Source organism: Drosophila persimilis, unplaced genomic scaffold (assembly GCF_003286085.1).
Source record: "Drosophila persimilis strain 14011-0111.01,24,50 unplaced genomic scaffold, DperRS2 tig00000579-arrow-pilon, whole genome shotgun sequence".
Classification (NCBI taxonomy): domain Eukaryota; kingdom Metazoa; phylum Arthropoda; class Insecta; order Diptera; family Drosophilidae; genus Drosophila; species Drosophila persimilis.
In genome coordinates, this window is record NW_020825322.1 from 1620012 (window position 1) to 1646754 (window position 26743).

Consider the following 26743-nt stretch of genomic DNA (forward strand, 5'->3'; position numbering starts at 1 on the left):
GATTTCCTGCCAACACACACACTGCACACACTACACACCACATGAAGACATAAAAACTTGGGAAATCTTTACCGGGCAATGGCAATGGCAATGGCAATGGTCACTGAATGCGATTATGGGTTGCTCTTGTTTGTGAATAAATAGATGGATATAATGATGAGAGAGTGTGTGTGGATTGTCATGGGATACCCCAAGAGTGGGATTGAAGAATGTGGAAGTATACATAATTCAATACGAGTAGTTTTCCTTTTGAATTGGTCGACTATCTCAGCACGATATGGCATGTTCGGCTCTTCCACCGAAACAGATTTTATTATTGGTTTGAGCAATTGTTTTATGGCCAACTTTACGCCTTAAGGTATGCAGAAAATACTTACAGGTAATTGAACGTTTTCGAATTGCCATCGGCCAACGCCGAACGTTGGAGCTCCATGGTCGGTGGTCGATGGCGTTGCCTGACTCTGGCTTCCTTCGATTGGCTTAGCCTGGCGGCATTCAACTTGTCCCAGCAATCCACTTTAATCGTTGTCAATGTCTGCGCCAACAGTTGGGATAATCCCGTAAATATTTATGCGCAGTTTGGCCCAAAAACCGATTGTGGGCGGTGCTGGAGCGGCAGCATCTGATGATATAACAATGGCATAAATGGTTTTACGGTTAACTCAACTCGAAAACTTGTCTAGGGCCCGGCCCGGGCAATCGATAACTGTCAACCGCGTCTTGGCCAAGGATGCTAAGGAAGAACGAACTGAGGATGGGATAAGTCCTTACTGAATTTAATGCTGATGTTGTGCTAACTTCTATGTAATCTTTGGAGAAGAGCACTTGATGGTGTTGCAAAACGAGCTTGGAAACTAGCTCCTAATCAGATCTGAATGCCTGAGCTCATTCATAGATGGCTCCAATTGGACTGTGATTTTAAGACCTGGGTATACCCCGAATATTGACCAAACTTGTCAGTCCTTTTTTTACTCTATTGCCAGAGACGGCAGCACAACCCAGGCTCCCGGCCTCTAGGCTCCAGAGTCCAGAATGCCTGCCTTTCTCTCTTGCTGTTGGTGGGGCATTGCTCAAATAAACGCCTGAACGCATGTACGAATGCGGCTGACCATCCGGCATTTACGGACATTTTGTGTGGCTGCTGCTGGCCTCCTGGATTGTGCCGGATGGTGTCCACTGTTTGGCATTGAAAATAAAATGTAAAGATGCGTTTGTCCATGAAATGCTGAGTGGTTCGATAGGGGAACGGACGGACGGAAGGGTGGTGCAAGTGGTGGATAAGGTAATTCTTTAATGGAACATGAAAGCGATACACATGTTTGGCAATTAAACCTTGCCGCACACAGGGACCTCGCCCATGGCCTGAGCAGGGGCAGTCGACCTGTTCTAGCAGGCACTTATGCCTGTCAATAACTTCATTTCCGTTACAACGTGATTTAATTAACGATTACCCTCCGTGCCTTCAGTTCCTCCTACATCTCATGTGCGTGCTCTGGTCCTCCCTTTGCCTGTTTTTATACCCGATACTCAAAATGAGTATTGGGGTATATTAGATTTGTGGTAAAAGTGGATGTGTGTAACGTCCAGAAGGAATCGTTTCCGACCCCATAAAGTATATATATTCTTGATCAGCATCAATAGCCGAGTCGATTGAGCCATGTCTGTCTGTCCGTCTGTCCGTCTGTCCGTCCGTCCGTCTGTCCGTCTGTCCGTCTGTCCGTCTGTCCGTCCCCTTCAGCGCCTAATGCTCAAAGACTATAAGAGCTAGAGCAACGATGTTTTGGATCCAGACTTCTGTGATATGTCACTGCTCCAAAAATATTTCAAAACTTTGCCCCGCCCACTTCCGCCCCCACAAAGGGCGAAAATCTGTGGCATCCACAATTTTGACGATACGAGAAAACTAAAAACGCAGAATCGTAGAAGATGACTATATCTTCTAGAGTGCAAAATCTGAACCAGATCGTATAATTATTACAGCCAGAATCACGAAAACAATTTCACTCTTTCTCGCTCTGTCTCACTCTAACACACAGGTTTCATGGTCGGTTTTGCCAATTGCAAAATATGAGTTCAAGGATCTCAGAACCTATAAAAGCCAGAGCAACCAAATTTGGTATCCACACTCCTGTGATATCGGACCTTGACCGTTTCCTGTCCAAATTTCGCCACACCCCCTTCCGCCCCCGCAAAGGACGAAAATCTGAGGCAACCACAAATCTCAGAGACTATTAAGGCTAGAGTAACCAAATTTGGTACACACACTCCTTTAAGATGTCACTATAAAACGTATATCTCAGAATTTCGCCCCACCCCCATCCGCCCCCACAAAGGACGAAAATCTGTTGCATCCACAATATTGCAGATTTGAGAAAACTAAAAACGCAGAATCATAGATAATGACCATATCTATTAGATTGTTGAATCTGGATCAGATCAGACCATTTTTTTAGCCAAAAGGAACAAATCAATTTGCAGTGGCTACGCAGCGCCCGACGTCACGCTCAGACTGATTTTCTGTCTCTCTCGCACGCACTCTTTGTCGTGTCGTTAAATATTAGCGGCGTCTGCCGGAGGAGAGCCATACCACTAACCATACAGTATACAGTATACAGTATGCTGTATGGTTAGTGGCCATACTGACTTAGTATCGGGTATAACCTTAGAGTTGCGGTGTCCGCAGCAACTCACAACGTTCCCCCTCGTTTTTTTTTTTTTTGTGTAACAATTAAGTGAGTTTCCTTGTCGGCCCTTTTTCCTTCGCTTTCTCGCTCACTCTCTCTAGGTTCTGACCCTGCTCGTGTGCGTGCTTTGAACGTAACCGCATTATAATTGCAGGACGTGGCTGGTCAAAGGAGTTGGCCCTGGCTGCAGTCTAGGCACCATCTACGTCTTAATCTCCTCCAGCCACAGCCAGAGGCAGAGCCGCAGGCACAGCCACACGCACATGCCCGTGTGCCACTCAGGGATTGGTCAGCTGCTTTGATAGTGATTTTCCTCTTCGATCCGCTGGCAAAATATGCTCTTCCAATCCATTTACCGCTCTGGTGCACTCTGAATTCCAGGCACACACATATTTTGCAACCCATTTCGGCCACTATCCGACCGAAAAACCTGGCAAATCCCTTTGGCGTGACGGCAGCCCTGTTGCAGCCGCATTGGCAGTAATCATAGGCGCATTATGGAGCATAAGCATCGAGGCGGTGGCGCCAGACTGGGTGCGCTAGTCCATCATTAATGCATTCATTGTGGGGCTGCATAGGCCCTCTCAATTGAGCTCTGCTTATTCGCCATTATTGGGGATATTTGGCAGTAACACTTACCAGATCCACAACAGGTACAGCGATGATATCGGTAGCTACATCCTAGCAAAATAATTGAAAAATAATTGCTTCTTTTATCTTTTTTTTTTGTATAATTCTTTTGGTTTTTATTTTCTTTATACATATTTTAACTTCACAAAAAAAATATTTTTTTTCATTTAATTAAGTTTTTTTCCGTAGTATTTTTTGTTTGTTTTTGGTTCATGCAGTTTGCATTTAAACAATGTTTTTTGTTTTTGTTTTTGTTTTTGGTTTTGTTTTTTAGTTTTGAAACATTTAGTTTGTTTTTATTGCATGGAAAGTTGTTTGGTTTGTTCGTTTGGTTTTCTCATTTAAAATTTACACCAAAAAGATCAGCTATGTTTACAACTAGTTTGCTGGGTATATATGTATGTGTATATACTCGTAATTATCAATTTTCAATTTGTAATTGTGTTTATAACATTTATTTTACTCAATTGTTTCGTCTCATCTCGTTTCGTTTCGCTCAGTTGGGAACTGAGTCAACTGATGGTCAAACTCAGTGATGATAGTCGCTCTGGCCTGAGCCTGACGCTAGTACATCGGCTTCCACTTCCATCACATCTTTGAGGATCACCTGGGAAGCGAACGAAGACCTCGTTCACCGATCGATCAATTGATAAAACTTGAAATTCTCTTTTGGTTTGACTCATTGGCTAAAAACTTTTGCTCTTGCTCTTGCTTTTGCTCCTTTGCGTTTGATAACAATTCGGATTTTGATATACTCCTCTCGCACTGGTCTGTTTGTCCGTCTGTCCATCTGCATTCTGGACCCGCTCTTGGACAATTCAGAGCTGTTGGGCTGAAATGTTCGTCTATCGCTAGTTTTTTTGTATTTTAAATTGTTTCTTAGGCCTATGCTATTGTATGACATGTATTTTCTGTTTTTGTTTCTTTAATACGATATACATATACATATATACATATACATATACATATATGTAGATGTACAAATACAGTTTTTACAGCAATAACTGAAAGTTCAAATATTTCTCTAAAACGAGATTTTTTTTTCTTTTTTTTTATGTTTTTTGTATTTAGTACATATTTCTTAAATTTTTTCGTTTATTTTCCTTTTAAATGACTTTCTTGGCTTTGTTCAATACTTAATTTCGTTTAGTAAAATTTGATTTCAACAGCTTATAAATAAGGAAAAAAAGCCACACGCGCCCTCCAAGGAGCTTCTCTATACAATAACGGTTTTTTCTCATTACGATTCTTCTAATTCAAGTTTCTTGGTTTACACTTTTAAGGCTTAGGCCTGGAAAATACTTGCAACTTGGTTGGCAATCCTCCAATTGTTTATTTCATTATTTTTCTTCTTCTTTTGCTTGCCATCCTTTTCTTTGAATTTGTTTTTGTTGTTGAAAATTTGACACATTATTTGTTTGAAATAGATTTTGCATTTAAGATTTTATTGCTAATTCACACACAGACTAACACAGAAAAAGATTGAGAGCTAGAGAGAGAAAGGGAGAGAGAGAGAGAGAGAGAGAGAGAGAGAAAAAAGAACTGTGATGTAAGACTGATTTTCCACCAACTGAGAATTGTGTGCGTGTGTGTTCTCAAGATCTCAAGATTGAAATCGGGCTGGGGGCTTAGACGGGGGCTTCGTTCTGGGGTGGGTACGGATTGAACGTGGGGGAGTATCGTATTGCACTGGTTTATCGGCTTATAGGTTGTGTCGGATAGTCAGGTTCGTGTTTTCGAGTTCTATATTGGGTTCTATATTGTCGTGGATGCCTGGGATCAGATCAGATCGGATCCCGCTTAGCTTACATACATATGTAGAAGGAAACCAATGGTTTGAAGGACTTTACTTTGAATAACCATGGGAGCGTTTTCAAGGGGGGAATTCAGATAGTTTTGGGTAGAGTTTGCTATAGAGGTTGCTAGGTTTGTTTGCCTATGACTCCGACGCCATTGATAACATTTATCTAAAAATAATATAATTTTTCGTATGTATAGTATGTACATATATAGTCGTATCCCATTATGATATTGAACGCCTTGATTTCGACAGCAACACAATTATTGTTAAAGAGCTTTTCGCAATTTTACTTTGGACACGATTTCGACTATTTATAAGTTTTATTGTTTTACAATTTATATTCCGGTTGGTTTTTCATTTGTAAGGTCTTCGTTGAATTTAAATTTAGTTGTAGATTTAGTTTTAGTTTATGTTTTGAAAGCTTTCGAGGTTTTTCAGCTAAGGTACAATTTTGCTACAGGTTTTCATCTACTTGGAATAGAGTTCACATCGCCTCACCTGACGACTAGTGTGTTTTCGGTTTCGGTTTCTGCTCCGGGCTCTGCTCCGGTTTCTTCTCCGGTTTCTGTTTCTGTATCAGTTTCTGTTTCAGTTTAATTTGCTGTTTCGGTTACTCCTGGAAGACTACAGCTAAAGTACACAGCTATGTATTGTAAATATAGGGGTTTTAAAATGCAACAATTACTTTGAGTTTAGAGTAATATAGAGAAGGATTCTTTAGTAGGTTTAACTGCGAACTGCAAGCAAATGAAAAACCATTTCCACACTATATACATTGAGAATTCATTTTCAACATTTTCTCTTCTATTTCTAATAGTTTTCTTCATCTTCGTTTGTTGCTTTTGACTGTTAGTGTTTGTGTCACTTATATCTAGCTACAAAAAATTACATTAACACACCAATTCACTTGATAAATACTCGTATTGTAAGCATACAGGTCTACACTGTATGTATGTATGTGTGTACAACGTACATACATGCATGGGATATCGGTTAATGCTACTCCTTTTGTTGTAGTTTTAGTTGCTGTAACTGTTTGCCTTATGCATTGTTGCTGTGGTCCAATTTCTTATTCAAACATTTGTTTTATATTTGATTTGCCTTCAACTTCCAATACTCTCCAACACACTCACTGGTTGCCTGGTTGCACAGACTGGACATACATACATACATGTATATCTCTCAGTATATACAGGCAGACTAGAAGGCATTCATTCCCCATCGCCATCCCCCTCTGATCCCTATACGAGTAATTTGGCAATGGAAATACCCACTTTGCAATGACAACAACCAAATGGAATAAATTCAACAACATGCTCAAGGGAACACTATTACATTTACTGGTACTGTGTCCTCCTCTATGGGTTTGTTATCATTATTTTGATTTAGACAGCACAGAGTTCACATTTAATTATCTACACATAGATCTTTTTTTTAAATATTTTATTTTAAGTAGAAAGTCAAAATGGTTCCAATTAAGTTTCAATTATGTTGAAATTCATATACATATATTTTTCTTTGCTAGTTCCTGTTTTTCGACTTGTTTTTTTTTGTTTTTTGTTTTGTTCTTTAGGTTTTTCTCATTCGTATAAATATAGTTTTTCTGTCATTCAATTTTCTCAATATATGTACTTTCTTTGTTTTAATCATTAAGAGTAAGGTATTAGTTTTAGTTTTAGTTTTCATTGTATAAAGCTTTCGTTTGGTATGCCGTAGACATATACATATAAATTTTCAATGGGCCATTTCTTGGGATGGGGGGAGTACTTACATGCAGAACATGGGTTAAAACATTTGCCTTGGCTTTTGCTTCAAAAACTGAACGAAACTGCTTGCTTGGGTCCATCAGATGGTCAAGCAGCAGCTGCTTGCACTTGCATGACGCGCGAATATACTTACAGAGATAGAACTGCTTGCAAGCAGTGTTTGTTTGGGTTCGGTGTTGCGGCTAACCCATTAAATGCCACCCTGCTAATTATGCAGCCAATGGAGTATGTTCATAGCTGTTTCTGTTGTTGTTGTTGTTGTTGTTGTTGTTGTTGTTCTTGCTGGTGCTCTGACTGGACTGCTGCGATGTCGCTGCATTTTGTTGCAGTTATATGTAGTCGCTGCATAAACACATCCACACTCTTGACCATAATTGCATATTTATGGACATTTGGTAGCTATGTATATTCATTTTTTTTGTTTTTGTTCTGTCTTTCTGTTTGTCAGAATCGCGTTGCTTTTTCTCGTTGCGCATTTCATTTTGTTTTTATGCAAATTTCTGCTAGTATGCGTATGTGGTTGAATTTGAGTGTATGCGTGTGCGTGCGTGTGTGTGTGTGTGTGTGTGTACCGGGCCAGCAGCAATAAGCAGAGAAAAAGAGGAAGAGAAAGAGAGAGAGAGAGAGAGAAAGAGAAATAAAGCAGATATTTTAATTGCCATACACGAATTTCAATTCCCATGCGTTTGTATCCTTGTTTGCTTTGTCTTGCTTGTCTGTGTCTGTATGTGTGTGTGTGTGTGTGTGTATGCGTGTGTGTTTCCTTGTTGTGTCCAATGTGGCATAATGAAAACAACAACAACCAAAAGCATGTCAAGCAATAACAGTTAGCAAAAAAAGTTAACGCTTAGCAAACTTTGCCCAACTCGCATCGTCAATGGGCTCCTGCTCCTCGAACAAAGTTTGAAAAGAGTTGGCACACACACATACAAATTCGTTTATAATACATATAGAGTGGAGTAGTATAATGGCATGACAGGCGTCGCATCCAATTAAATTTGCCCAATAAAGAAGAAGAAAGTTGGCTAAAATACGAGTACGAGTACGAGTAATCACGCAAAAAGCGGCTACCTAAATGCAACACATACATATGTACATATTTTTTGCCAAAGAGTTTCACATTTTTAATCATTTTACGAGTATCTATGTATGTATCTGATCCCGTTTCGAGTCGAGCGAAATACTATTTAATTTGCATTTCAATGACAGCGATTTTTTCTCCTGTCAAACGACGACACTTTATTTGCTGAAAGTGTCCTCTACTCTGTTCATTTAATCTGCATACTCGTTTCATTTCGTTTCGTTACGTTTCGTTTCATTCAATAAGCAATAATAATATTACCACACTTTTTCACAATTCTGTATCACTTTTTACCGTGTGGGGTTTTCGATTAATTTCCATTTGACATTGAAAAGTGCTGCGCTGAAATATAATTAAAGAATAAACATCACTTTTATTCGCGGAATTTCGTTGAAGAGTGAAAATTGTTGCATTTCGACAGACCAGACCTCTCTACTGTTTCAAGTGGCGACTACATACATACATACATACATATATGTAGTAAAGTTGAATTTATTTTTTTTAGGATTGGTCTCTGGTCTCACACTCGCACTCCCACACTCACACCCACATTCAGAATCACTTTGATCCTGCTTGCGCTTACAATAGATATCGTTTCTTGAGCAATACATCTGCAGACAACGTTCGTTTCTCCTGCCTCGAGTTTAACCCACTTTATTTTACAGTTTTGTATACTAGGCATATTCTTATTCATACAATATATTGTATTTCTTCTGGTTTTGGTTTCGGTTTCGGTTTTGTTTTTCCATCACAGCTAACGTCAATTTGTAACTCTAGGACATCTAACAACATTTATGTATATGAATATTATGGTTGGAGTAGGGGAAATGTTAAACAAACGAAAATCAAACGAAAAGGATACAATTTGTAAACATACTCTTTTCAAATAAGTTTATTTGGGGCCCTTCTGTTATGCAATTCATCAACCTATATATAATTTCCATAGATATCTATATTTAAGACTATAACACATTTGACAGTTTGCAACATCGATCAATGTACACATACATACATACACACACAGAGAGAACAAAGAACTCTGATAACTTAATTTAGCTAATAAAAAATAATAACGATAACAATAATTATAGGTAATAGTAACAGAAATGCAAAACAAATTTAGCTTTAATAAAACACACATACGTATGCATAAACAATATATATAGATATATGTATGTTCTGTAGGTACTATATATACGAGTATGTTTGGTATATATTATTTATATCTAGAAACGAACAACAACAACAACTCGACCGATTCAAAAGGTTAACTGAAATGGCGAATGGCGGAGAGAGCGTTTGGCATTCGGCTTTGACTAGATTACTTTTCGGGACTCAGGGACTCGGGGACTCAGGGATCGGCGAGAATACGGATACTCACTGCACAGATTAGCAGGAGACACCCTGTTTGGCCACCGTGTACCAAGTGCTGACCGTCACCAGCGACGGCGAGTCCGGCGTGGCTGGCAGCTGCTGTTCCTCCTCTCCCTCGCCCTCTCCCTCTCCCGGCCCACCCACAACCACGTGCAATGGGGGCAAAGGCAGCTGAGCTACCTCTACGCCTCCTCCGGCTGCCATTCCTGCCGCCCTTGGTTGGACTCCGGCTGTGGCTGGACTTCGAGTGAGCTCTGTTCCTTCTGGAGCGTGCGCATCCTTTTGCTGCTGCTGCTGCTGCTGCTGACGTTGTCGGGATTTTCTTTTGCTCTTTTTTGATCCAGCAGCCATCTTGGGCTGCAACTGCAGCTGCGATTGTAGCTGGGGCTGTGACTGCGGATGGTGGAAGTGCATGGGCTGCGGTGTGTGCAGGTCGCGACCCACCTGCGGCCCCACCTGCGGGCAGCGGAAGCGAATGGCCTGCTCGTTGGCCACGTTCAGCTCGGGCCAGCGCGTTGGCTGATGCTGATGCTGATGCTGTTGCTGGTGTTGCCCCGTCCTCTGATGATTTGGCTGGCGCTTCCTGCTCTTACTGCGCTTGTGCGACTTGGACGTGGACTTGGAACGGGATCTGTATTGGCGCATTGGTCGCTGAAGGACTTCCCATTGGGGACGTTGGCAGTGCCGACAAATAGCCGTGCGACTAATGCCGTCTTCATCCTCATCATCATCATCGTCAGTTTTGTCATCCTCCTCATCATCGTACTCATCGTACTCCTCTTCGTGGTGGTGGTGGTGGTGGTGGTGCTGCTGGTGGTGCTGCTGCTGCTGGTGGTGGTGGTGGATGTTGCAGTTCATTGTGCTGGCCGTTGCCGCTGATGTTGTTGTGGGTGTGGTGCTGCCGCCGCTGCCACCGTCCATGTCGATGATGTGGCAGCCTATGGCTGCCGCTTGCTGTCTAGTGCTATGTTGTTGCTGTTGTTTTTGCTGTTGCTTGTTCTTCGTCTTGTGGTTTGACTTACGTTTCTCTGGCTCCTGCTGTCGTTGCTGCTGGCTGCGACTGCGTCGCGGCCGTCGCACCGTGTACTCATCGCCCTTGTCGGTCGGATATGGTCAGAATGATGTATCAAATACGGACATAGATCTGGAAATGGCATCATCGTTGCGACAGGCCTCTAGGAACTCCTCAAGCGTCACAACGCCATCGCGATTGATATCCATTTTCTGTGGAATAGAGGAGGATTTCAATTGGAATAAACCTAGCCTTGTCTGTAATGCAATGACAGTTTGAGATCTTCGTGATGGACTGTGAATGATTTCGAGGGCCATCTATCATCTATCGTCAATTTCTCATCGCTCTCCCAAAACATAATTGAGAAGTGTCGCGTGCGAATTTGCTTTGCCCAATTTATTTCGAGTGCTATCCCCAAGCCCCAGCCTAAGCCCAAGCCCAATAGCAACAAGGCAACGACCTCTAATGACAATGCGTGACTGGCAAGCCAAGTCGCTCCGCTCCCAAGTGTTCCCCTCCCCCCGGCGGGCAGAGAGCCGTTCTGGCCAGCAAATTGAAATAGACAATTGGCATTTGCATAATGCAAAGTAAATAAGTTTCATGTTCGTGCACTCGTCCAGACACAAATTCAAATCGTATAATTACCATAAATAATCGCTGCGAATGGTTTTAGATTTCCCCAGCAGCAGGGCCGGGCAAGCGTACAGGGGGGAGGGGCGGCAGGGGGAGGGGGGGGGGGACACATACCTGAAAGATTTGCTCCACTTTGCCCTTGATCTTCTCCTCCTCGGGATACTCGTCGGGCAGGCGGCCCATTAGCTCGTATATGGCAGTCACAATGTCAGTCATTTCCTCCCTCGTAATGAAGCCATCTCCATTGATGTCGTACAGCGAGAAGGTCCAGCGTAGTTTCTCCTCCACGGAGCCACGCGACAATATCGAAAGTCCTTGAACGAAGTCCTGTGGCAGCAACAACAAAAAAAAGACAAGAAAAAGCAAGCTCGCGTAAGTACACAGCTGGAAAAGAGAGAACCAAGAGAGGGGCACGGGCACACCAGTGAGGTGAGAGTGAGGCCCTCAGCGAGCCCCTCAGTGAGCCCCTCAGACATGGAGACATGGGACATACAGAATTAGAGGTATAAAAGAAATTGAAAATATGTTTTAAGAAATTGCTCGTAAACCGCAGCCCATGAGCACGTGCTGTACATCGTCTTCCTGGCGATAGCCTTGTCATGCCTCATCCCCCATCCCCCATCTGTTTTCTGCTGCTGCTGTTCCTGCTGCGAGTACTGCTTCTGAAGCTGAAGTAGACATTTATTCCTATGCTTTGTATGACAAATGTACCTAGATAAGAACTTGCGGTGGAGTGGGCGAAACTTTTTACGACCCTCTCCTCTCAGGACTTGTACTGTAGGAGGTGTTGAGATATTTCGGCAAGGCCCTAGCCACAGCTGACAGAAGACTGAGTCTCGGAGTTTGCATACTATCCCGGACAAACCGAATGGGAGACGAGACCAGAGGCAAAAGCGAGCCAGCAGAAAGTGGCCAGGGGCAGTAGCTGGAGCTGGAGCAGGAGCATCATTTGTGTGTTGTTCTGGCCATTTGGGCAATTGCAATGTCCAACTAATTTATCAAACCGAAATGGAATAGAAAAACTGGCACGAGTTTCAACGAAAAACGATGTTAGACCAAGTACAAGACACATCACCAACTTTCACCATTCGACGTAGACAAATGGCAGAGAATATCAAAATGGCACAACAACAACAAGTTTAAAAATGGAAAATCCTATAGGAGTATTAAAGGGAAGCAAAGTTTGGAAGTGTCCCCTCTCAAGCGAATACTGACCAGCATCGGGGGCTGTACGAGCATTCCATGGTGGTTGTTGGAATCGGAATTTTTCTTCGAAAAATACTTTCTAACGCGGATCAAAGTTTTCTAGAGTTTTCTAAATAATATTAAGAAAATTGTTTTCCATATCAGGGATTGCTCCACAGAAAACACATATCTATATATTTTGTCCTTGCCATTAAAAAAGGTTTCCAAAATTTCCGAAATATGGAAAATGTTATGCCACAGTTTGCTGGTATTTTCGCGAGCGTTGGAAGTAGATGAATGCCCTCAATTCTTATTTTTCTTAAGTGGCCGATAATCCAATAGAATGGCGGTGTGCCCCGCTGCTGGGGGCATGTCAGGCTCCGCCATTTTGCACTTCTTGTGGCACTTCTGACTAGCCGTAAGTAATTTTTCACTGCTTTCTGCTTTCAGCATTCAACATTCATACGAGTAGATGCCACAATTGCTGCTCTCCGTACTGTATTCACTGTACTGTACTCCTGCTTTGGTATGACGCCTTCTCAATTGCTTTTATCTCACACACTTGAGCAATTTATCTTTTCTGCCAGCGTAAACAGGTCGCTGGCACTCTCTTTGCCTTCCCTCTTGGCGTATTGGCCCCAACCCACAATTTCAGTACGGCCATGACAGCATTGTGTGTTTGTGGCTCTCATTGTTCTTGTTGTTAGCTATTCCCTCTGATGGTGGGCCCTCTGTGTGTGTTCTACTCCTGTTGGCAGTTTAATAAACGCGACTGTCATGCAAATCGCGCATAAAACACCTTGCAACAATATGTGAAACTTAATTGAAAAGCGGAAGTCTACTTAGTCCGACCGTCACATACAAAACTAGGGGTTTGCCTTTGCCTTTTACCGGGCACTTCCTGCCCTTGCCCCATGCCCGTGCCCCGTGCCCCTTGCCCCTTGCGCCTTGCCTTTCGCCTGCCCCGCGAGAGGCGGTTGTACATGCTTTATATCGAGTACGTGCCTTGTAGTCATTACAATTTTGAGGTCATTATTCAACGGCGAAAATGGCGAGGCCGGCAAAAAGCTAAAGGCTCACAGAGATAAGCTGCTTTGGAGGGGCAGGGAGGACTTTCTTATGTGTATGCATGTGGGTTTATATTTCGTATGCGTGTGTGTGTGTGTGTGTGTGTGTGTGTGCACGACTGTACATTTTGGTCTCTCTCCCTCAGTGATGGACTGCGGACGTGATTGTGCTTATTATTCGAAGTACGTGAGATGTAAAGGGCCCTTTTATCCCTGTTCGTGTCACGAGTTCCTCTCTAGCAAGGCCTCGCCTCCTTTTCCGCCTTTTCCTCCCGGTTCTGTCCATTCTGGAGGTCTGGTTCTATTGTTTGACTTGGGTTTTTGCGTTTATCTGCGTCGCTTTTTTATGGCGTGAAGGGACACACACTAGTGTCTTCTGTCTTCTGTCTTCTGTGGGTATCCAGCTCTGCCTGTGCTCCTCTTAGTCGCTACCACAGGACCCCTGCATGACAAAGTTGGCGTTAAAATCGCCATAATTCATCGTTTCAATGGCGCTGTGTGCTTTCTCCAGAACACCAGAGCCACCTCCCCACGCCGCAACACATTCCCCTCTCTCGCTGCGGCTGGGGCTGGGGCTGGCTTGAAGGCGTCACGGCCGGAAGTGGAGTTCATGTTCGGACATTGCAGGGGCAGTCAAGACAGTGAATAAAGTGGAGAAAAATTATTTGCAATTTGCATGCGCCCAAGGGGGGTTGGGGGTGTGGATGGGGCCAGACGACAGTCAAACAAAAGGGCGATCGAGTGGGAGGGAATGGGAAAGAGAGGGTGCAGGGGGCCCAGAAATTCCGCATTTCTCCGTCTCACAATCTGCAGAAATGTATTCGATTTTTTGCTTTGTCTTTGCTGGAATAGAAATGTTGACAATGACAGGCGACAGCAGAGAAACACGCGGCATCTAGTGGCAACTATATCTCTGTCCGCCCACCCCCCCCTGGAATCCCTCACTCTCCAGTTCCCTCCTCTGATTTCAATTTCGAGACATTTTCCTTGATTTTTGATTTTGGCGCATTATTTTTTTCGAGGTTTTCCTTTCGCTTTGGCTGCTGCCATCCGCAGTGTTGCCCGCCAGCGAAAATGAACGAAATAGCTGCCAACAGAGAGAAAGGAAATTTGTGGAAAGTAAAAAGAAAGCTGGCAAAATGCAGCGGAAGCTGCCATTAAATGTGCCACATTTTTCGCTAGCAACTATCTTTGGTTTTTTTGATTTTATCTAGCTTTTCTCATGGATTCTATATACTGTATGTATGATTAATTTTGAAGGCCAGCCTTCTGAACTGCGATCGAATAAAGAGTGACAAGGAAGTTTAACATATTTTCCGGGTTTGAAAATAAAATGGCTATAAGTTGCACAACCACAGTGCAAGTCCTGTTTTGTCCTTGGTTCATTTCTGTGCTTTTGGTGCTCCCAATTCTACTTACTAATAAATATGTATGTACTGTTCTTACTCAATATTGCTATTCCATACATCCAATTTTAATTACTTGTTCTACTTACTATGATTCCTTTGGCGTTTAACTATTCTTTAATTTGGTTTTACTACTGCACAAAATTCATTTTCTTCCCATTATACTCGCAGATCTCCCCAGACTTGTAATTATACTGCTCCTCAAAACGTATGCCTCCCTTCCCAATAGCCGAACACTTTTCTGGGGCCGAAAATGGGCCAAAGGAGGCGCCACGCTTTGATTACTTAAAGGGCGAGGACGAGTAGGCTGCGAGAGGGTCTCGAGTCTTGTTGTGTGCTCTGTACTTATTACAACTTTTATGAGCCGGCAGTTAATAGAGCGCTCAAACATCTATGTATCTGGCAGAGCAATGGACTTTGGGCTTTTTGTTCTCCGCCGTTTTGCTGCTGTCACTAATAAACCGTAACTAAATGCGATTACCCGGGACGAGGAGGAGCTGAAGGAGGAGTTGCCATGGCTGTTGCTTGCTTTGCGCATTTTGCAGCATCATTTGGCGCCACTCTACCACTCCAGCACTCCCGCTCATCCTTCCCAGGGAGGGAGCCAAATCAGCTTCATTTAGAGACGACTCACGATGCCACACAACTTTTGCTTCTGGACTCCCAGTTACACACCGGACTCGACTTGGCTCGACTCAGCTGTCAGCCATATTTTATACTTAAAATGTCTAAAGTAATTTCATTGTACTTAGGTCCATTCCTCCTACTTCTTCGGGGATGGGATGCTGCTCTTGCAGGAGTTCCCCTTCTCACGAGTTTCTCTTTGCGCCGCATCATGGTCCGAGGATTAACAGAGAGCGGCGACCAAGTGAATTAAATTGAATTGTTTGTCTCGAAGTACTCGAATTCTACGCACTTGCCTTGCCCATTGAGTGGCAGGATTAATTATGGATAACGATGCCCCATTCAGTGAGAAACAGCATTCTGATAAACTGCAGTGATGACTGCCAGCTGTCGACTCTGGACCCCGGACTCGTCCGTTCAATTATGTAGTTAGCCACAAATTTAGCGCAGCTCTCAGTGCTCCTGAATGACATACTGCTTCGAGCACACACACACATGGTCATGCCATTAAGGGATATTTGCTTTGGCTCGATTCGATTCGATTTAATTGCAAATGGCTCGGGCTCAGTGCCACATTTTGTTTGTACGAAAGTTGATTTCTAAGACAATTTCTCAATTTCCTTCACTCTGCTCTGCTCCCCAGTCCAATCCGAACCGCAATTTCGTCCCGGAACATATGAAAGTCCATTAGTTCGACTCCTTGCAGACCTACCGTATAGATGTTGTGTCTCGGCAGCCAGACGGACGGAGACGAGGCACGGAAATGAGCTGCTCAAATGTTTCCCATTGCATTGCCCTCAGTTTGAGAATTTGATATGGTTTGGGGACATTGTTATTACCAAGAGTTGTTGGTTTGGCTTGATTCGGGGGGATTTTGCTGGTGCTATCGATATGAAATAGTATCTTTGATCAGCCATCTTTAAGGAATAATTTGGAAATACGATTTTTCCCTATTGTATACCAGAATTTTTCACCAAGAGTGGAACAAGAAGGCTTATAACAACTGTTTTCAGATAGTATCTAGAGCTAGAACTCACCTCAAAGCTGACAATACCGCTGCGATCCTGATCCAGTGTATTGAATACATAATGTGCGTATAAGGTTGGGTTGGCTGTTGTTAAATGTCGTTGTTGGATGGCGTCGTACATTGTTGTTGGTGTGCGTTTAATGAAAGCAAAGAAAAGGAGAGCGTTAAATGTGAGAGTTCCAATCGCTGGCTGGCTGGCTGGCTGGCTAGCGGCAAAACGAGACCAATTAGGTCTCAACTGAAGCATTTAACATTTTGCTTTGGTAACATTATCAATTCAACTCTACACATACATATACACATACACAAAAGGAAGCTATAAAATACATAGTTCGATAGTTGGCCAGCATAAAGATATGAATGGGGTCCTGGTTTTTGGGTCGAATCTTTTATGTGGGTCGTCCTCGTCGTCGTCTTCGTCTTCGTCTGCGTCTTGGCAACAAAAACTTTTCGCTTTTCCTTTCAGTTTTGTCAACCATAAAAGTTTTTCCATGTTTTCCTTGAATCGTTCCTGTTTATCACAGGAAAAGTCAACATTTTTCGCCCAAAAGTTTCAATGGAAGCTGTGGCTGGGGCTGGGGCTGGGGCTGTGGCTGGGGATGGGGCTGGGGCTAGGGCTGGGGTGGAAAACAGTTCGCAGCTAATTATGCGAGTGTCTCTTGTGGCTGCTGATAAGCTCTGGCACTGGCACGGCCCCTGCCCTTCCTGCTGTCCCCTGGCGCTGCCGCTTCCATTTGAACATTCTCAATTCCCCTTGCGGCTGCTGCCACAGACAAAAGTGTTGCCTACTTATGAGGGCTCAACGAGTTCTGGTTCTTGTTCTGGTGCTGGGAGATCTCTGACTTCTTTTTGGGTTTGCGCCGAAAGCACTTAGCGCACTTACTCGCACTGCTCCTCTTCAGCCCCCCTCCTCCTCACCAGTACGGAGCGAAAAAATGTCTTTATCTGGCCATCACATAACGTTTTGATTATTTCATTCCCATTCCTCTCACTCCTTGCTTTTCCGTAATTTTACGATTCGCGTTTATGTTTATGACTGTTGCTGTTTTTGGATGCTTTTGAATGCTCTTGGATGCTCTTGGCTGCCGCTGATGCTGAACTTTTTTGTCGGTTTATGCGCTCACGATGTTTACACCTCTTTGGCGGGTCAAAGACGTCAGTTCATAAAGTCGCATCAAATCTCATTTAGGAGCGAGCTTTCATACCCCGTCACAAAGCTGTAAGCTGGCCGCAAAGGAAAAGAGCCAGAATTGCCCTTTTTAGTGCATTTTAAAAGTGAGAGACCATAAAGCGAGAGCTCACATATCCGAATTTAATTCTCTATACTGTACACTGTATACTGTTCCTATTCCAACAGAATAGGCTTCCAGTTCGATAACAACTTAAGGAAGAATGCCAAAGTAATGCAATGGTAACTGCCTGAATAGCTCTGATAACTCTCTTAAATTAGCGAGTATGCCGACAGCACCTTCAGCAAGAGAGTGGCATAAAATAGTTCATGATTTGGTAGCTTTTCTTATATTTTAGAGCCAACTGAAGGATTGAATGATTCTGCGTAGCCGAGGATACAGGATCGAGGGCTGAACTTTAAACTTTGGACCACTTTAAAGAGGCGAAACGCACTGTATGTACGAGCACAGGGGAGTGTATAAATTTATTTGTCAAAATTTATTGTCGCCGTTTGATGCCTAATGTGTTTTTATGACGCATGACGCAGAGTGCCACGTCCACACGCACAAACTCCCATTCAGAGATGGAGATGGGTTGGGGCTGGGCTGGCAAGGTCAAAGCTCAATGCCAAAAGATGGCATCTGCTCCCAGCTGCTCTCCGTGCGCGTCCGCGTCCGCGTCCCGAATTTTGTTTCTGGCGCTCGTTCGCGAACAAATCAAAAATGACTGCAAATGTGCCATGTAAAAATTGTTATAAAATTTGCGCAGAAATTTGCCAAAAAGGAGCGAAGCGCGAGTCTTGCAAAAAACAAAAAGCGACAAAGCGCGGGGGAGAGAAGCCTTAGAGAAAGAGTCTGGCTGAGGGATGAAGACGGAGCTGGACCTGGAGCTGAAGCTGCAGCTGGAGCTGGAGCAGGGGCCAAAAGTGATAAATCACCAACTTTGATGATGCTTTTTTTTGTTTCTTTTTTGCTTCTGGTTCGCCTTCGGTGGGGCTGCCAACTCGTATTAAGATCTGGCAGCGTGTGTGTGCGATGGGGATGAGGGGGATGCGTGGGTAAAGCAGCTTATCAAAATAAAAAATGATTTCATTATTTATTTTTCATCAGATAACGGCCAGACATGATGAAGAATAAGAATAATCAGCGGGGGGGCTGCCATGAAGAGGGTGTGCCGAAAAAGAAGAGGAGCGAAGGCGGAGCAGAGGACGGGAAGGACGTTAGTCTCATGTTTACTTGGAATTTCTTATTTCTGTTTCCGGCTGTCGATGGAAAGCATACTCTCCCCTCCCCCCATCGTCCCTCAGGCGTTCCCTTCTGTGCCCCACATATCTGGCTTCGGCTCTGGCTCCTCTTCCCGCCCTTGTTGTGGCAGTCAAAATAGGTTTATTATAATAATTCAGTGCCCCAAACATGTGTAGCAATAACTTGTCTACTTCTGCACTGCCTGGAGCGGGGGAGGGGCTGAGCAGTACAAATGTGGCATAAATAGGATTTATGCTGGTCGTCCTCGTCACGTGGCCATGCACTCGAGGTGGGCATGAATTCTCCCAGCAATTTGAAGCATTCTCAAAAGAATCAGTCCGAAACTATAGACGATGTGCAGTGCGTGGCAGGCATTAGTATAAGGCAGCTGCAAAGTGCCGTGGCTTCGGATATCTTGAAAGTTAATCAGCTATTAATGTGCTCCTTTAACTCTTCCTTTGCAATTTTTGCATCTTTGGGCACCAATTATACATCTCTCTCTTCCATGTGATTGATACTCGTTACATCCCGAAGCACTGTCCAGTCTAATTAAACAGTTCCGTGCCTCACTGTACCCCCTTCGCGCGGTAATGTATCAGCAATTCAGTTAGTTACTGGCCGGCAAAGGCAAAGGAATTTCGACCCTTTCGCCCGGTCTCATCATCATCCTCAACTTCCACCCATGGCTGCCGTCTAGCATCTACCACCGGTAGCACCGCCTTTGCAGTTGTAAATGTAAATTGTGCTGAGGGGAAACGAAAAAAATATGGAAAAAATTCACTTGTTGTGCAAACGAGGTCAAGTGGGTGGCTTGGTTAACACTCCCCTTGCCCCTTGCTCCTTGCCCCTTTCCCATTTCTCTTCTTGCTGGCCATTTCCCCATCCCTCCTGTCCCGCAGCAGACCGCGACTTGTGAAACATGATTTTGCTTTTTATGCTTTTTTGCTAATTTGCTTTCTGCATTTCATATTTTTTGAAGCCAAGGGCCAGGCCAGGGCAGCCGTCCAAACAAAGAGTCGCCTCTTTGCCTTTCTGTATACACGTATAACCAGCATCCTCCTTCTCCTCCGCCTCCTCCTCCTCCTCCTTCTCCTCCGCCTCCTCCTCCTCCTCCTCCTCCTCCTACGTATCATCATCATCATCACTCTCGCTATGATCATCTGCAGCAACTCTTTGGGGCCACCGCCGTCTGCCCAAGGGCCATACATTTTTATCAATGGCATTTGCCTTGAGTTGACTTTTGGCCAGCTCGAAGAGCAACACAGGGACAGGATACACAGGGGAGCAGCGGAGGTCCGGAGGTGGGAATGGGGTCTCCAGCCAATTGGCCTTTGTTTTGGAGCTCTTTTGCTAATCATAACTAAGGCAAAGGGAACATAAATTTCATTTTCATGTGAATGCACTCCTCCCTCAAAGTGCGTATCGGTTCAATGATTCCAAAACCGATTAAGGCTAAGTGAAACTTATGGAATGGAGCGCCAGGTGGAAGGATAACAACTGCAGTGCCATTCCGAATCGATTGGTAAAAATGGAACGTATGGAATTCACTGAAGGGATATTTGATTGTTTTAATTGGAACCTGTGTGGACTGGGGTGGAGTCGAAGCAGCATTTGCCAGGAAAATGTGAATGGATGGGAGAGTATATATGGCCTGAGATCCTGCGAGCTGGGGCAAAAGGAATAAATGGGGTGCTGAGAAGAAACACTCGTGGGACGATGAAGAGGAAACGGAAGTGAAGAAGGTGTACTAAAATGAACTCCACACATCACACCACAAATCTAGCTACGAAAGTGTAAGAAAAAACACTAGGACAGAGAATGAAGTGAGACTTTACACTAGGACTGGGTGAGTGAGCATTCGTATGTGGCTAGGAACAACGTTTGAAACTTGGCAGGCTTTAGGCAGTCATTAGTTCAAGTCAGAAACAGTAACGAAACAAAGTATACTGTACCGCACGAACCTCCCTGTGGAAAAAACTGAGAGTAGATCACTTTGAAGGTGTCCTCCTTGACGACGCCCGTGGGGCACTCAGCCTTAAAGCCGCGATAAATTCGTTTGATCTCGTCCTCCGTGAAGCGGGTCGCCCGACTCAGGGCGCTCAGCGAGTCCGGTCTGTAGCGTGCTGGCGTCTCGAATTCCTCTAGTTCCGAATCTGCAATTAAAGGGATACAGACAGAAGTTGGTCAGAGAGTCCTTTGACAAAGAGGCAAATGCGCACATTGGAAAAAGTTAAGACTGCAATTTTCATAGAAAGCTTAATGTTGCATCTAAATAATGAGGATCTTAGCTATGGTTTTTACAAGTATTCTTGCTGATCTTTGATCTCAGTATGAAGAGTATTATGCATCTGTTCTCCTTCTCAGAGTCCACAATATTAAACTCTAGTTGCTTTGAGGCCTACGTTCTTTAAGAATGTGCGAGTTCAATGAGAACACTCCCAAAGTCCATACACTTTTAATCTTTAAACTTAGTTTCACACAAAACCATCTTTCTGGTCCAGGGTGAATCCACATAAAGGGCCAGAATAAATATACTTTCGTCGTTTGCCTTTTGGGCTTGTTCCAGTTAAGTCTGCTTTCTGCACCCGCCCCACAGGCTACCCACACTGCCCTCGAACCCTGTAACTGCCACTTTCCGACCACCGTGCCACGACACACGCGATTTTGATCTGTTGAGCCGCTCGATGTGCCGATGTGTTGAATTGACTTGCCAGTTGCCTTAAGTACCTTGTAGTACTTTGCCTGTCGAAAGTTTGCGCCTCTTTGTTCGAGTTTCGTGGTTAACGAGGGCCTTTAGGGAGTGAAGGGGCGTGGGGGTGGTTCTCGTTCTGCTGTGGTTGTGGGGGTTGAGGTGGTATCCTCAAAAAAGGTAAATGATGCTTGACTTTTCTTTTTGGGCCTCTGCCCTGCGTCGGTTTCTTTCAAAGGCGAGAAAAAAAGTTCTTTGTAGCTGAGGCGCCTCAATTTTAGTTAATTAAAAGTTTTACCCTCACACAGGCACACACGCACCCACACAGAAACACACACATAAACACACACCTAGAAGCGCTTACCTACTCACACAGATTCACGGACACGTTGGGACAGGGATATGCAGCCGGCAACAGAGAGCGCTTTTTGGTAAGCGACAAACGGGGTTCACGCGCTTGACAAATGGCTGCTTAAAAATGCATGAAAATATGCGAGCGGCGACAGGGAACACACAGGAAGACAACAAAAGAGAGAGAGAGAGAGAGAGAGAGAGAGGATAGGGGGCTTTGGTGAGAATTATGGACTGAGGAGAGGTGGTTTACGAGAGCAGCATTGTTCTCGCGCCAATGCCCATTTTACTATAGCAAAAGGCAAAAATCAAGAACAGTGTGAAAGTTGGAAAGAGAGGGAGAGAACTACAGAGTTAGAAAGAGATATAAAGAGTGAAGAGGGACAAATAAGTGAGGAGGGCACTGGGGTAGATGGACTGCAATTGTCGTTGCCTTTGGCGTTAGATTTTAATTTTCTTGCCGGCTTATGCCACACACAAGGGCACAAGGACACACGTACACGCCCGCTCAGCACACATGGAAAAGCACTCTTGCTTATGCAATTTCATTTTAGGCGAAAGTGGAGAACTAAATACCAAAAAGGAACCTACAAGAGGAGCCACAGCCCGCAACCATACATTTTCATTTTAATTTCTTTTATTGTGTTTTCGTACCGAAAGAATTTTAGCCTAATACCTCCGCAAAGGAAAACCCCAGAGGAATTTAGTTCAAAGTGGAAGCGCATAAATAGAGAATTACAATAATCACAATAGAGAAAAACCAAAACAATCGCTAATTAAATACAATTAAGATCAGAAATTGGTCTGAAAACTAATTTAGTTGGTATCCCTATACTCTCACTCTTATCTTCCCACTTCATTAAGATAAGTTTCTTCAACCTAATTTGCTCTTTCGTGGGAAATCCGCTCCCGTTTGCCTCTGGCTAAGCAGATTTCTTATCTTCCTGTCCATTTTCTCTTACTTACACTCTCGCTCCTTTCAGCTTTCCATTGCCCTGTCCTTATATTTCTCTCCGACACACACTTTGTCTGTTTATTGTTTCCATTTGGGTATTTCTTCCCATTTTCATATTTCTTCTCGTTACACTCGAGTGGATTTGCATTCGCATTCTTCAGTTTTACCCGCAGTCGCCGTTTTGTGTGTGTGTGTGTGTGTGTGGCGGTTTCGGGTCTGAATTTTATGTCTCTGGCATCTTTTGAACATTGTCAGCACAATGTTGACGAATTGCATTAGTTCTAATATATATTCATGTGCAGTTGGCACTTTTTTTGGTTTTGTTTGGCTTTAATTTACCAAAAGTTCCTTCAATTTTTCTGCTGCCTTTTCGGGGTTCCCCTTGCCCTGTGACCATTTCCACATTGGCCAAAATTGTGTGTGTGTGTTTTTTTCTGTTTTGGCGCTTTATTATCACCTGCTGGTGCCTCTGGGAGAGGCAATGTCAAGAGCAAACAAAATATTCCCCTAAATGTCTAAATTATTTGTGGCACAAACAAAGTTGCCGTTGTTCGGGCCGCGACAGCTGCCCCCAAATGCAGGGATTACTTTTTTTCAACTGCTTTCACAGTGGTGTGTGTCTGCGCATGCAAGCAGTGCATATGCATAGGTAGTCATGAATGCCCAAATGCAGGCATTACTTTTTTTCAACTGCTTTCACAGTGGTGTGTGTCTGCGCATGCAAGCAGTGCATATGCATAGGTAGTCATGAATTCTGAACTGATCAGATTTTTTGTGCATTGAAAGATTTACGTACCTAAATGTATTTACACCTAATTTCTGAATATTTTAATTTACTTTTTTATCTTTGACTGCACGAACATTTTTTACAGTTCTCTGCTAAACAGCCATAATCAAATGTTTCAAAAATATGAATTAATACATAAGTATATTTGAAATGTTTTAAATTCAGTCTTCTACATTATTAACATATATATCACGACCCTCATTTTGCTGCTAGTTCCATGTTGCTCGGATGAACCGATCTTGGATCTAAAGTAGATGCTCATGCTCACGCTGGTGGCCACCTGCTGAGGTTAAGGTGCGAACGGCCATGCCTCATTTAGTTTGCTGTTGCGGCGAGGCTCAGAGCTAGGCCGGGTCGGGTGCAGTGGGGTGGGGTCGGTTCGGATCTGATCTGGCAATTGGCAAACATAACAATAAACAACAGGATGGCAGTGGAATGGCATTTTGCGGTGAGTGGGGCTGGGCGTGGCGGTGCGAGCAGCGGGTGAAGGGCCACCAGAGCAGAGGCATTCTCGGATTGCCATTGTTGCCAGTGCAAGTTCAGATAAAGCACAAAACACACGGAACCACAGATGCAGTTACAATTGGTATGCCGACGCCCTGCCCACTTCCCACCCTCCGCCATCAATCCGCCACCCCTGACCGCGCGCCTCACCCCGCATTGCATGAGCTCGCATAATAAGTTCCTGTTTATCTCGGCTCGCTTGGTGTTTGTTTGGCCAACGTTGGCTGCAGTGCCCTTCGTCATCCCTCTCCCTTTCTCTGTCTCCGTCTCTGCTTTCAATGTGTGTGTGTGTGGGTGTGTGTGGCTGCGCAGGTGTCATGTTTCCGTTTCCGCTGCAACAGCAACAGCAGCGCCAGCAGTGCCAGCAGCAGAACCGCCAGTCAAGTGCAAATATTTTTGCATGCTGCACCTCACACACACACACACACACACACAGGGAAAGAAAAACCGCAACAGACTCCTCCAACAACCCACCTTTTGGGGGAGGGACATTGGATTTTATTAGGTCTGACTGGGAATGGGTTCTTGTTTGTGTTATTTTTACCACTGCAGAAGAAAAAGCAGCAGCGGCAGTGGCAGTGGAAGTAGCAGAGGCAGTAAAAATATTTGCTTTCGTTCAGTTTCAAGTGTGCGGCATGTCGATAAGTGCCAGTGACTGCAGTTTTTCCAAATGTTTACCTCGCTTTACGCCCGAACTCAAATCTTTTGTTTACTATAAAAGTGCAAATTAATAAAAAATATATATGATGCTCTGGGGGACGACAGGATTGTGGTGTAGCTGACATGCCTTTGAAGATGCTCACTCAGTCGAGGCATTCGCAGATACACGGACACACACTCAAGCACACACGGAGAAAGGCATTATCCAATGCCTTTGGCTGCCTTAACAGCTTTCCTTTTTATCTGTTACCTCTTTTTGATCAGGGAAGCCCGCAAATAAAGCGAGATGCTTAAGTCAACATCGCATGCTGGACTGGCGCTGCTCAAAAGTCTAACTTTATGCTGGTTATGGCAGTATTAAGGTCAATATTGATTCACAGGATCCATCCCCAAAAAGAAAACTTTTTCTGTTCAACAGCTACGTGAAACTAAAGGATTGGATCTGAAGAGCTTACAGCCATTCGGAAGCTGACACCTGTACGAATTGTATTTCTTATCCTTTTCTAGGACCAGGCGCGTCTGGGATGGTATACACCCTGGTGTTTTCAATCAATTTCAGTCCAAGCAGCTTCTCATCGTCACCTTTTTTCTTTGATGTATCCCAATTTATTTCAAACTAATATATTATTCATTTATTCAAACACAATTTTGCATGCAAATAATTCTCACAGGCAAAATGATTTCCTTTATGAACTTTCAATCTGCTCGTATATCGAGTTTCCTTTCATCACATTTTTCTCAGATTTATCTCAATTTTCTTTGTTTGACATACACTGATTTAAAAGAGGTATTTTCAATTAGTTTTTCTCTTCTGCTGCCCAAACGTCTCCCAGAGTTATCAATATATTTATGCATATTTGCTTTGGTTTGCCACAAAGGGATTTCGGATAATATATTATCATTCCATACGAATTTAATTTTCCGCACTAAGCTTTGAAAATATGTAGTTTAACGAATTATGTATTTTTGTTGTGCTCTTCTTCTCCTGCCGAGCAATCCCCTTTTTTCTGTGCCACGCTTCAATATTAAGCTGAAATCCCACTAAAAACAGATTTATCCACACATGGAAAGCAACAAAAATAAAAAATATAAAAAGAAAAAGAAAAAAAGGGGGGCGAAAGGGGAAAAAGAGAAACGAGTATAAAAAGTTGGACTGCAAGTTTGCCATGCAGACAATGCTCCGACACTTATCTCATTTAATTTCGTATAATTTTTTCCTCCTTTGCAGCTCTGGCTCCATGCCACACACACACACATGGACACATGTCGGGCGTGTGGCGTGTGGCGTGTGTGCAACATTTGTGTAAGGAAAAATGAAAGAAGTGCAACTTTGTGCCATGTTTCTCATCACATTGTTGCAGTATGTGGGAGTCTGGGGGGGAATGAAATGGGGTTAGTGACGGTGAGGGGTCGCCGCCAAAGGGGTTAATGAAAAAACTTTTTCGGCTGCTGCTGGGGCTGCAGTTGTTGCCTCTGCCTCTGCCTCTGCTTTTGCTTTGCTTTGTTTTATTGCGCATTTTTGCGGTCGCGATTGTTGGATTTCAGTTGCCGTTGCTGCCTCAGACAATGGCCAACAAATTGGTGGCGACGAAACGAGTGAGGCAGGTCCCAGCTCCAGCTCCTGCACTTGTATAGATAAAAAGAAAAGACAAAGCAGTGCCGAGCAGAGCAGAGCTGTGGGAGAGCAGCGTAAGGTCGGCGAAGGTTTGGCTAAAGGAAGATAATGTGAGAGCCGAAATGCACTTAACTCATTTACGATCCGCACCGAATGCGCTTAAATAAATTAAAATGTGGCAGGCCCTGACACTTAAAGGCATATGCACAAGCATGTGCATACTCGTAGACTCTGCTACACGAGTCGAACAATCGATGCCCTGTATGTGCAATTTTGCACCTTCGCAGCATGACTGCTTGCAGTCCACAACTGTCGCGACATGTCGTCCCTTGCTCAGACTGCTTACACCACTTGCAGTGTCCACTGCTTGCTACACAAAAACTCGTTGCCTACTTATAAGGGCATCGTTTCAAATGATCATCTTACGGCATGAAAGGCTGGGATTGAATTAATTTACAGGGTATGAAATATACTGTGG

At 43.9% G+C, this 26743-nt stretch overlaps 1 protein-coding gene across 3 annotated transcripts in view; it reads right to left on the minus strand.

Moving 5' to 3' along the window:
• Window positions 1–9165: 9165 nt before the first annotated feature.
• Window positions 9166–26743, minus strand: part of LOC6598271 (Kv channel-interacting protein 4) — a 65380-nt gene continuing 47802 nt past the window's right edge. Inside the window, exons 4-8 of one of the 3 annotated variants that reach the window (XM_026990525.1) lie at window positions 20666–20857; window positions 16301–16374; window positions 11096–11308; window positions 10471–10560; window positions 9166–10422 (exon numbers count right to left, since the gene is read on the minus strand). In XM_026990525.1, the coding sequence (XP_026846326.1) occupies window positions 9352–10422; window positions 10471–10560; window positions 11096–11308; window positions 16301–16374; window positions 20666–20857 (1640 nt within the window). In that variant the 3' untranslated portion in view covers window positions 9166–9351. Of the gene's footprint in view, window positions 10561–11095; window positions 11309–16300; window positions 16375–20656; window positions 20858–26743 lie in introns of all 3 variants that reach the window. The other 2 variants (XM_026990524.1, XM_026990523.1) reach the window with 2 other exon arrangements.